The 12,517-nt window shown below is 41.5% G+C and overlaps 1 protein-coding gene across 1 annotated transcript in view; it reads right to left on the bottom strand.

Annotated features, from left to right (window-relative positions):
* Nucleotides 1-12,028, bottom strand: part of ptbp1a (polypyrimidine tract binding protein 1a) — a 12,118-nt gene extending 90 nt beyond the window's left edge. The window contains exons 1-16 of the mRNA XM_046863042.1: nt 11,937-12,028; nt 10,904-10,957; nt 10,511-10,541; nt 7,765-7,831; nt 7,468-7,640; nt 7,245-7,391; nt 6,196-6,351; nt 5,996-6,106; nt 5,713-5,890; nt 5,504-5,581; nt 4,378-4,505; nt 3,756-3,789; nt 2,937-3,029; nt 2,352-2,568; nt 2,169-2,246; nt 1-2,054 (exon numbers count right to left, since the gene is read on the bottom strand). The exon at nt 1-2,054 is cut by the window's left edge and continues 90 nt beyond it. Coding sequence (XP_046718998.1) covers nt 1,922-2,054; nt 2,169-2,246; nt 2,352-2,568; nt 2,937-3,029; nt 3,756-3,789; nt 4,378-4,505; nt 5,504-5,581; nt 5,713-5,890; nt 5,996-6,106; nt 6,196-6,351; nt 7,245-7,391; nt 7,468-7,640; nt 7,765-7,831; nt 10,511-10,541; nt 10,904-10,957; nt 11,937-11,944 — 1,686 coding nt within the window. The 5' untranslated portion in view covers nt 11,945-12,028 and the 3' untranslated portion in view covers nt 1-1,921. The remainder of the gene's footprint in view (nt 2,055-2,168; nt 2,247-2,351; nt 2,569-2,936; nt 3,030-3,755; nt 3,790-4,377; nt 4,506-5,503; nt 5,582-5,712; nt 5,891-5,995; nt 6,107-6,195; nt 6,352-7,244; nt 7,392-7,467; nt 7,641-7,764; nt 7,832-10,510; nt 10,542-10,903; nt 10,958-11,936) is intronic.
* Nucleotides 12,029-12,517: the final 489 nt, after the last annotated feature.

Raw genomic sequence — 12,517 nt, 5'->3', positions numbered from 1 at the left:
GGGCGGGAGTCTGCCGTTCCACAACAGCAGGAGTGGAAAACACCTGGAACGTGGTCTGGAACGCACCACTTTTAAGACTGTTTGTTTTGGTCTGTGTGTTCGATTTAAAGGCCTCCAGAGAAAATCGAGGTGTGTGTGGAACAGGAATGTGAGTAAATGATGGAGGTACAGTGTCACCTCTAAAAGCCTACAGATTAGTGCCCTGTACCAGTACCTGACTCAGGTAGGGGGGCGTGGCTTAAACAGACACTGGAGCCTCTTCGTTTACTCGAGTTTGCAGTAAAACTTGATGTCTGGGTGTTTGGTGTAAAAAAGTGTAAATAAATGATGTATAAACAGGAATGTGAAAACGTCAACATCTCACGTTAACTTGGTTTATAACCACAAAGTGCCCAAGAACCAATTCAGGTTTGTTTAAGACATTAAGAGGATGGAAGAAGGTGTCTGTTGTGGAGGTCCGTGTTTGAGGGAGTCAAAATAAATCATTAGTGCAGAAATACATCACTAATCTGCACGAGTGCACGTGTGGGTGAGAATCGTGAAGAAATAACATTAATAACGAGGTGAACTACCAGGACGAGGCTACATTTATCCATCTCAAGCTACAATATAGAAGATCAATTCCAAACATTTTCCCAGAAACACTCAAATTTAATCCTCTCTTATTCAAATTTATTCTAGAAGGCAAAATGGGCTTGTGATTGGTCCTGATCAGAATTATGCAAATGAGCCATGAATGAAGTCCCGACTCTTCCGTTTATTTTACAAAAATGTTTTTAACTGATCCGTGAATAGAAAAATAAATCATGTGATTCAATTAATCACATTATTCAGTAATTAATAAATCACTTGGCTGAATTTAAGGCACTTTTTTCCTTCAACTCTGAAAAATAAGAATAACGGGATATAAACTCATCTCTGTCCCTTAAATCAGTCAGGAACATGGTTCTAGCACAGAACTATAATCAGAATAATAAAAAAAAAGCCTCAACGTCACATGACTCTTAATATGCCAATATATGCTAACAAGGAGGGGGCGTGTCTTATACACAAACATTAATAATTAATACACAAACCCAAAAATTGTTCACAATCACAACTATGAGAAAACCCTGAAGTGGTGACTCCATACACACAAGAAAAATAATCTAGCTTCTAGAATATAAAAGATTCTTTATACCATAAAAGGAAATAAGGATACAAATATGCAAATTAACCTGCTTTATAACCAATCGTGTGCTGTCCGGCTGAGAGACACACACGCCCTCCAAACAGAAGAGAATTCACACGTTTATAAATCGCCAACATTCTACACCAGTCAAATTATATAATAGCCAAATAACAGAAATAAAGAATAAATTACTGCATGGGGAGGAACCTGATATGCAAATAAACCTGATTTGAATCTTTTTTTCTTTTATAAAAACCCAATAAGGCTTTAAGTGGATTTATCAGGAAGAAAAATCGAGTGTTCCGGTCTAACAGGAAGTGACCATATAAGGCACTGTTTTTTTTTTTTTTTTGAAAGGCAGAAAGGATAATTATTTAAAAATTCAAAGTGGCCGTGTGTGCACGCGTGTGTGTGTGTGCACGCGTGTGCGCATGTGTGTGTAGGCACTAAGTGTGAACCAGGCAGCATCTATGATTGCAAAAAGAAGAAATATTTTCCCAGAATCCTGCAGAAAGACGATCAGCGTATAGAGATATATATATATATAATGTATATAGATACATGATAATCACGTTTTCTTGTTTTTGCACCAGAAGATTAAGTGTGCGAGGAAATAAAAAGATTACAAATAAAACCCAAATGAAAATATTGGGTTTGTTCAGGTCTGTGTATAATTAGAACAAGGAATGATGAAGTGTGTGTGTGTGCACGTGATTGTGTGTGTGTGGTGTTTAACCCTGCATGCGAGTCTCAGATGGTGGATTTGGAGAAGGAGACACGGAGGTGATGGTTTTCACCAAGATCGTGGTTGTGGAACTCAATGAGAGACTCAATGGCCTCCTCCACTGAGCTTAACTGGATTAGCGCCATCTTGTGGTCCTTCCTGAGAAAACAGAACAAACAGAAATTCAGAGAAAGAAGAAAAATTGGTGTTTAAGGAAATAAATAAAAAAATCTTTATAAAACGTGGTTTTGAGGTGATTACGGAAGAACATACTGAAAAAACTTGAAGGCTTTCACTGTGGCTCCTGAACTTCTGAACAGCCCTTTAAGATCATCTTCACCAACAGAGGGTCTGCAGCACACACACAGTATCACACATGAACTCTACCTGCAACACCTCCCTCCTGTTTAATGAAGATGGCACATCAAACAAATGGTGCACAAGTGCAGGACTTACGGGATGTTGGACAGGTGGAGGGTGGAGGACGGAGGGAAGATGTTGGAGTAGTTCTTGGAGCCAGGTTTTTTAAAGCGGTGTAGAGGAGAGGTGGAGAAGTCTTTAGTGAGTCCCTGGTCCTCGTGTCCCTCTCGGGGAAGCTGCACGGTGGTGTGTTTGGACAAGGTCACACGCAGAGCCTTCCCATAGAGCTTCTGTCCATTCAGATAACTCATCGCTGTCAGTCACACACACACACACACACTGATTAAACCCTATATGCAGTGTGTTCACACTACACAACTCATCTAGTGCAATACATCAGGGTCACTGAACTCCATTTCTCTCTGTATACGTCTATCCCTCCATCCCAGTCTCTTTACCAATATTTCAATCTTCTCACACTAGCTCCTGCTTTTCTTCATCTGCTTTTTATATCCCTCCATCTCACTCATCCCTGAACCACTCCTATCTCCATTTCTCTCTAATTATCCCTTTCTCCTACCCCGTAATAATATTCTGTATGTTCCATCACTATCCATATATCCCCTCCCCCAGTGTAGGAGGTGAATGATGTATGATTTGGTTGTTATAATTAATATTTACCGAGTTGTGCTTGTGTTGCGTCTGCCATCTGCACCAGAGCGTTCTCTTTCTTATTGAAGAGGATCTTCACTCTCATCACATCGCCGTACACACCTTCAAAACGTGCGCACACACACACACACACACACACACACACACACACACTTGTCTTAATGCACAGAAATGATGAAATCAGTGGAATTCAGTGATTGTGTAACAGCATGCACTAAAACACAACACTTGGTAACCCTGCTATGGGTTTGAGGGGATTCTTCTGCATTCTGTCTGATAACTCACCCCTGATATACACTTTACTGTACAAGCTACATAGTGATCGTGTGATCATGTGATCAGATTTAATATGACATGCAAACAAATCTAACATGCAGACATCTAAACTGGAGTACAGAAAGATTAGGGGTGTTTTAGGCCCAAGCAACAAGATGCAACACTTCTGCAAACAAAAAGGTAAAAGTGTCCCTAAGCAGGGCACAAGTGCTGTAGATCGATGACTTCCTCCCAAACTACACAAATACAGCCGTTATTATTGCCTGGTTTAGGAGAGATTAGACGCAGGTGTATAAACTTTTGGTGGATCATATTTTTCCTGAGTCACTTCTAGATGAATAAAAAAGCTGGAGGGTTTCTGTTAAAGGGTTTTTATGATGTAATAAACAGAAACACTGCATCTTGTTATCTACCCTGCTAACTCATCCCTGACCCCGCCCCTGCTCAACAGCATAACTGATTAGTCGAGAGTGAAACCCTATAGTACCGAAACAAAACAGTTATAAATATGAAAACACAAAAATAAAGGAGGAGATGGCAGTGATAACATACCGAAAAGAATAAAGAGGCATTGGGGCGTAACGCTCTTTAGAGACAGCAGAGGAAGGCAGCGAGGGAGGAAGGGAAGGGAGAAAGATCGGAGAAGTGCAGGTTCAACATTTCCGCAGATCCAAACAGAACGTTAAAAAAAGGAGAAATAAAAATCCAGGAGAGAACGAGTGTGGGTTTGTCGTTCGTCGTCAATGGGGAGAAGAAAAAAAAAAAAAGCCAGGATGAGCGAGAGAGAGAGAGAGAGAGAGAGAGAGAGAGAGAGAGAGAGAGAGAGAGAGAGAGAGAGAGAGAGAGAGAGAGAGAGAGAAAAAAAACAGATCAGGTGAGTACACAGTGTTGCAGAAGTCACTAAAATTAAATATCTTCACTAAAAGAAAAAGAGGAGAAAACAGATTAACAATGAAACACAGGAAAAAAAAAAGCAAAGAAACAAAATTATAACAAACATGACAAAACCTCGACTCAACACCTCAGAGTTACTTTACTGCTGCTGTGTTTAGATTTTTATTTCATAAAATGCTGCAAACACTATATTTTAGACCTAATCAAAAACAAAAATGACTAAATACCTCACCAGCACTGATCACATTTCTACAGGAAGCACACAGTAAATCACACACACCTCGGGGTTCAGGTTACTGACGAGCAGGACGGCGTGTGCGGCGGTGTTGAGGCCAGCCAGAGAGAGTCGACCCGCCGTAGGAACACCCAGAGACGCCAACGCGCTGGGAACGCCGGGAAGAGACAAACCTGAGGACGGAAACACGTGTAAAGACGACAAGAACGTAACGCAGAACCTGTAAACCAAGTCCGAGTTTATTCTACAATCCCTATATTATTATTATTATTATTATTACCCAAATTATCCATCATCCAAATGCACGGCCAGAGAAGACGCCATTTTAGCCACTTTAGTGCTCTAAGTTATATAAATAATATCCCCAGAGTTCAGAGTCTTACTTTATAAATATCCTTTAGTTTAGTTTATTTACAATATACAGTGTAGATATAAAAATAAAGTGTGGCATAAGATTGATTTTTAAACATGGTGTTGATGTGCTGTTATAATGAGCTCCACACTTCTGGGAAGTTCCAATAGATGTTGTGGAGATTCATTCAGCTACAAGGGTGTTAGTAAAGTCAGGTCCTGATGTAGGTGAGGTCTCCTGGGGTAGAGGTCGACTGATTAATCGGTTTTGTAGATTAATCGGCACTGATAGTTGATTGCAGGAACTATCTGCAAAAAATCCATCCCCCTGGTTTTCCCATCTTCTGGTCTGCGATCATTACGAGAGCATTACCACGTGTGTGTTTCTACATGCGAGACCGCATGCTGCACGGAGAGAGTCGCTTTACTTTTTTATATTCATGCTCATTTATTGACCATTCGATTCATTAATATTCATATTTATTTTTTATTAGCACAGTAGTGCATTAGTGCAGTAATATTTTAAATGGGGTACAGTCAGCGTTCACATTCATCCCACTGGTGCTTTATAGCAGGAGATCTTCCACATCTTTCAATCCATGGAAAACAGATCTTTATGGAGCTGAAGGAAAAATACATTCTAAGCTTCTAAGCTCCTGCATCCAGAGACGACTTGTGTCTGGAGATCATTGTACGAGATGCTAAGTTGAGTGTGGTGTGCGTCACTAACACTGCTTTAATGCGTGTGCTGTGCGTGTGCTGTGCGTGTGCTGTGCGTGTGCTGTGCGTGTGCTGTGCGTGTGCTGGGGTATAATCTGACCTGCAGCCTGCTGGAGGGTGAACGCTGGAGGGAAACCGTGAGCACTCGCAAACGGAGATGCAGAGATCAACCCAGGAGCTGAACACCAGAGAGAGAATTATTACATGTTAAAGTACAGAGTCATTTACTCCTAATCAGTGCTACCTGAACTACAGTAATATCATCTGCTAAAACAGACGGAGGGTCGGCCAGTGCAGCCGTGCTCGTACTGAAGGCACTGGTGAGAGTCTGAGGTTCGAGCGAGGAGGGGCCGTCTCCTGTGGGCAGATCGGGCCGTGTGTAGTCTCTGCTCTTATCATTGTTGTACTTGACGTTCAGGCTGGTGAGTTTGGAGAAGCCGATTCTCAGCGTACAGCAAGCATTATAAATGTTCTGTCCATCCAGAGACTGAAAGAAAACACAGAAATCCAGATGTGATGTTCTGAGATAAGTACAGGATGGCGTTTAATAAAGCAGCAGCCTCAAACCCCCGTGGTTGTGGTCACATCTTACCAGCTTAGAGTGCTGAGCAGTCATAGCATCCGAGTACTGGACCAGAGCCTGAAACTGATTGTTTTTGGTGAACGTGATGATCTTTAGGACCGTGCCAAACTTGGAGAAGATCTACTCCGCAGTAAGAGAAAAGAATCAGATGAGTTGTGTACAGCAGAGCGAGTGTCAATCAATATACAACACTGTGGAGGTGGAGCTACCTGGTGAAGAACCTCCAGTGTGACAGGATAGAACAGGTTCTCCACAATCACCCTCAGTACAGGACTCTGACTGCCGGATCCTCCAGCATCCACCCCGCTGAGGGGCACGCTGGCCGTCTGAACTGCGTTCACCGCCTGCAGGGCTGCCTGGGCACGCTGCATCAACACCGATACACATCACAACTAATACAGCAACACACTATACACAACATTCCTGCATATTACACAACTAAAACAAAGGGGCGTGGCTAAGAACAGCCCACAGACAAAAGGGTGGAGTGAAACCTGATCCAACCAATAGGACGAAGCCATGAATGACTAGTGAAAGTGGGTAATGTATAATAGAGGGTGTAGTTTGGGACACAGCCACAGCAGACTAGTGAAAGTGAGTCATGTATAATAGAGGGTGTAGTTTGGGACACAGCCACAGCAGACTAGTGACAGTGAGTCATGTATAATAGAGGGTGTAGTTTGGGACACAGCCACAGCAGACTAGTGAAAGTGGGTAATGTATAATAGAGGGTGTAGTTTGGGACACAGCCACAGCAGACTAGTGACAGTGAGTCATGTATAATAGAGGTGTAGTTTGGGACACAGCCACAGCAGACTAGTGAAAGTGGGTAATGTATAATGAGGGTGTAGTTTGGGACACAGCCACAGCAGACTAGTGAAAGTGAGTCATGTATAATAGAGGTGTAGTTTGGGACACAGCCACAGCAGACTAGTGACAGTGAGTCATGTATAATAGAGGGTGTAGTTTGGGACACAGCCACAGCAGACTAGTGAAAGTGGGTAATGTATAATAGAGGGTGTAGTTTGGGACACAGCCACAGCATACTAGTGAAAGTGGGTAATGTATAATAGAGGGTGTGGTTTGGGACACAGCCACAGCAGACTAGTGAAAGTGGGTAATGTATAATAGAGGGTGTAGTTTGGGACACAGCCACAGCAGACTAGTGAAAGTGGGTCATGTATAATAGAGGGTGTAGTTTGTGACACAGCCACAAGTGATTAGAATGTAGCTGATGGTGTAGTGACGGCTGATGTACCACTTGATTGGGTGAGTTGTCGGTCTTCAGCTCCTTGTGGTTGGAGTACTGCATGAAGACGGGATGATTGCGGATGACCGGCGTGACGGAGGAGTAATAGTTCACCATCGTCTGAGCAGACTCCTCAGTGTTCATCTCCAGAAACGCCTGAGGTCACAGAACACTAATAAAACCTCATGCTCAGGAGAGAAGAGCGTTCCTCTTCATATTCTCTCACACAAACCTGATTTTTGCCCTTGAGCATCAGCAGGTTGGTGACCTTGCCGAAAGGAAGTCCGAGCGAGATCACCTCGGCCTCGTTGATGTCGCTGGGTAACTTTCTGACGTGGATGACTCGAGAGGGGGCGCTGGGACTCCGCACGTCTCCTTTAAACTTTTTACTGTCGTTCCCGTTCGCTGGACACAAACACACACCTCCAACTTCACCACACATTTAAACTACAGTCATGTAAGAACATGCAGTGGGTTAAATTCTGGATGGAGACAGCAGTGTGAAGGTTCTCCAGTAAGGGAAACGTACCTGCTCCTGAACTCATGATATAGGGACCGTTAGAGACGCAGGAGGAAAAGAGTTCGTCGGATCCTCTCTGAAATCAGAGTTTATTATGAATAAATACATCATTTTTAAAAATGTGCAAAATACTAATGTACATCAGATGAAAAGTACAATATAATATATAGAGTATAAACGCAGATTCAACTAAAATAGGTTAATTAAACAAACAAAAAAAATCTAATGGTTCATAAAAATCAACTGAAAACAAAACTAAACGACCTTCTACACATCGAGAAAGAATAAACAAAAACACCTGTTATTGTGTAAACACTACACGCACGCACGCACACACGCACACACGCACACACGCACACACGCACGCACACACGCACACACTGCAGTCTCAGTCGGTTAATAAAGCACTTCCTGATGGAGTGTGTGTGTGTTTTGGCCACATGACTGGATGAACACAAGCTTTTCCCTCTCCAGCAGCAGCACAATGTCACGTCTGTTCTCTTCATCAGCTTTGTTACTAAACACTGAACCACTTCAGTCACACACACACTCATGAAGGAGTACGATTCATTTTAAATATAAACTTATCGGATTAATAATCAGACAGTTTATTATTATAACATTATAAATCCAAAAAAGTTGGGCTGCTTGTTCAGTCGTCATTTAAAAATATAATTCATCATAACTTGATCACATTTATATCTGTTCTAAATGTACCTTAAATAAATACTATTCAACAGTTTAATACTCTAAACAACACTGAAATTGATGCTTTATGCAAATTAATTTTATGGTTTTATGAAACCAAACTCAACATGGAGCATGAGGACCAAATATTCACGTAAATGTTCCGTTTCCACACGGACGGTTTTAATTGCCGGACATGTGCATCAGGAATTGGGACTTGGCGCATCAGTAAACCTCATGAACATGCTGATGAATGTTATTAACATGTTAATTTTGAAACCACACACACACACAAAGTTCAGTACAGAGCTTCTCTCTCAACAGGAGAAAATCCTGAAGATTCCACACATTAACGGAGTGAATGAATGAAAGATGGACGGAATGAAGACGTCTTAAAGTCTGCTGAAATACGCAGAACAACTTTAGAAAATTAATTAGATGTAATACATATTTGTATTATCCAAATGTGGTCTAAACTTATTACATTTTTCATTTATTTAGCCGATTTAATGTGCCAAATTAATTACTAAATTTAACTGATTTATTCTATTTTAATTTTAAAACATTTAAAATATGATTAAATTAAACAGCCATTCTATTTAAAACTGTTGATCATAAATGTTAATAATAAACTGGTAATAAAAATGACATTTCTTCCACAACTGTACAGAAATGGAACTGAACCGTGACTTAAATCCAAAGCAGAGACAGAAGTGTGGATTGTGTACTGTTACACCTCTAATATTTATATATGTATACAAACACACAGCGAGAGAGAGATTTATATCCACTGATCAGGCATATTAATACCCCCATAATATTGTGTTGGTCCCTTTTTGCTGCTAAAACAGTCGTGACCCCTTGATCATCATCAACATGAACTTCAGCAGATTTGAGCTACAGGAGCTCGTCTGTTAGATCGGACCACACGGACCAGCCTTCACTCCTCACGTGTATCACTGAGTCTCGCCCCCCACGACCCTGTCACCAGACCACCACTGTTCCTTCCTTAGAGCACTTTTGATTTCTGATTCTGACCACTGTAGACCAGGAACATCCCACAAGAGCTGCAGTTTTGGAGACGCTTTGACCCCGTTTTCTAGACGTCACAATTTATCAAACTCAAATCCTTACTCTAGCACATTTTTCCTGCTTCTAACATCAACTTTGAGGAAAAAATGTTCACCTGCTGCCTAATAAATAAATCCATCCACTAACAAATGCCATGATGAAGATCAGTGTTATGATCCAAATGAAGAGGAGCCCCACCATTTTGAGTCTGGTTCCTCTCAAGGTTTCATCCTCACACCATCTCAGGGGGTTGGAATCAGGAATAAACAATAAGAAACTAACTAATGAAATGTTCTTGGACATTCTTTTATATAACCTTGTGTTTTATCAGTGTGTAGCTGCTTTGAGGAAGTGCTCTGTAAAAAAGTGCTATTCAAATCTAATTTAATTATTCACTTCACTGCTCAATGTTCTCCTGATCGGTGTGTGTGTGTGTGTGTGTGTGTGTGTGTGATATAAATATATAAAATCAGATGTTGCAGGTCTCAGTGTTACTGATGAATGTTTACATTTTTCTTTTGAAAAAGTGAATGTTTATTTTATTTCACTATTCACAGTATATTTAGAGATCATTTTAAATGTTGATTTTTAAAGGTAAGCCCTGTTATGTATTACTCTGGAGTGTGTTCAGGACAGAGGGGAACACTGCTGCTGAACAATAGACATGAGCGAGAGAGGGAGACAGAACGAGTCTCAGCACTGAGGAATGCCACCGATTTATATCCTTTATTTATTATTACTGTCCGACACAAACCAGATCCACATCGCTCCCCCCACACCACACCACCCCCACACTCTCTCCCTCACCATCAACTCCTGGAATTCTTTACATTATAGCAGCTACAGGAGCGTAAACTCCTCAGTCCTGAAGATCTACAGTGTTACCTCTGACTGTTAAAGTCCTGACACTGGAGACTCCTTCCAGACACATTATTAATACATACAGAACTATTCAGTCGTTGCTATAGTAACGGCGTAACAGGGCGGCGGGACGTACCTTTGTGCCGACTGTTATATCGTGGACACCGCTGTGGGAGAGAAAACAGCACGTTAGCACAAATACGTGGTACATCACCTAATCGAACACGTTAACTGAAGATCCAAACACGTGACATTTCAACACAGAGGGGAAAAAAGTGTGTTTCATCAGACGTAGAGATCAGACTGTGTCTAAGGTGCAGAATGAATGTAATAAACACCCCATTTTACACCAACAGCACGTGAGAGCAGGATTAGATCGGATCAGGATCGGATCATTGGCTGTTTGTGGACAAGTGTGTGTCCTGTGTGAAGTGTGTAGGAATGTAGACTATGATCTGGAGGTCAGAGAGCAGCACTGAGGTCTGCATACACAGAGTTAAACATTAAAAGCTGGAGATGTGGAACTCACTCAATGTCAGTGACGTAGCTGGATCCCAGAGGATACAAATCTGTCTCCAAGCGTCTGCAAAAAATAAACAAATAAATAAAGAGAAATATCCTGTACACAGAACGCTTGGGTTAGGGTTGCTCTCGTCACAGCATCTACACCTCAAACCTTAACAACGGCACAGGACGAGTGGGCGGGGACATGTTAATGAGCACGTCATGAAAAACATGAAAAAGCCAAAGAAACTGATAAACATTAAAATAGCATGAAATTAATGTTTTAAAGGAGAGAATTTTAATAAGATTGAGGTATTAAAGAGTTTTTCTGAGTTTACTAAAGACAACACGAGATTAGAAGCTCATAATAACTCACACTATCTACATATATAGAGTATATTATAGTGTTAGTTATAATAGTTCTGTCTGGTGATTAGTTGTGTGTGTGTGTGTGTGTGTGTAAATAAAACTAGATAAACTAATCCGGGTTCAGTTTATCCTCCATCAGGTAACAACCGTTTCCAGAGGTGTTCCGCCTCCATGTGCGCTTAAATTATTCACTTTACACATTTTACGTGTTTTATTTACGCTTTTAACGTTTAAACGCCGATAATAATCGTAAATTAATAAAGAATCTTCATCAGGTTCGATTAAAGTTGGAACTTTGGAATCGTGTCGCTTCCGCGTTTCCAAAAATCCGCCTGTATTCTGACAAAACCCGACGCCTACACTGGGATTGGTCCTTAAAATCCCGCCTTCGGCCCTCACTGTGCTCCTATTGGCTGTTAGTACGCTTCTAAAACCAATACACCAATTACAAGCCGGAAGGAGGGCCTGTCACAACATAGGTAGGATACAAAAAAAAAAAGCCTTAACGTTTAAACCCGGACATGTTGCTCTCCAGCTTGTTTAAAAAGAAATTATTCCGAGTGGAAATCTATAACCACGTTTACTCATCACATGACTTCGAAAAGTGACTGGATAAACCATCCAGAAAGAGAAGAGAAGCCGTAAAAAGCACTTTCATGTCTCTTTTTCCGTCCCCTCAGAACACTTACCCGTCCATGGCACTCTCAGGTTCGCGGAATCACTAGCGAGTCTCGCTACAAGCATTTATAGACTCACAAAATGGCGGCCTGCCGCCACGGCGCTCTCTGATTGGTCAATTTTTCCAGTGTGGGCGGGAACTCAGGTAGCGTCTGTGAGTCTGATTGGACCGCGTATCTGTCAGGCTTAAAAAGGCGGCTTGAGAAGTTTTCAACCTGAGGTAAATAAGTTTCGAACCGAATTCAATAAAATAAAGTGGATTTCTGTACAAGTGTGAAACTGATTCAGTGTTTAAATTGTGTGTTTTACTTTAATCATTAAAACACACTGAGAAAAGGCTGAGAATGTGTGTAGTTCCCCCTAAAAGCTAGTACCTCAGAATGTCCTCATAACTGAGGAAGATCTCAAGGACATGCTTCATCAACTCAGCTTCATCCTCAGGTTTCCTGCTCCAGGAGAACTTATAGTCATAATGTTCACACATGCAGAACATTCATGCACCAGATGATACACAGAATAGTATCATGTCACATGCTGTAGTAACCTGCCCTGGTGAAACCAGTGACTGTGCAATGAGCAATTCATCTTCCAC

This window comes from Silurus meridionalis, chromosome 12 (assembly GCF_014805685.1).
Source record: "Silurus meridionalis isolate SWU-2019-XX chromosome 12, ASM1480568v1, whole genome shotgun sequence".
NCBI classification, from domain to species: Eukaryota; Metazoa; Chordata; class Actinopteri; order Siluriformes; family Siluridae; genus Silurus; species Silurus meridionalis.
This window is presented reverse-complemented; position numbering and strand designations above follow the sequence as displayed.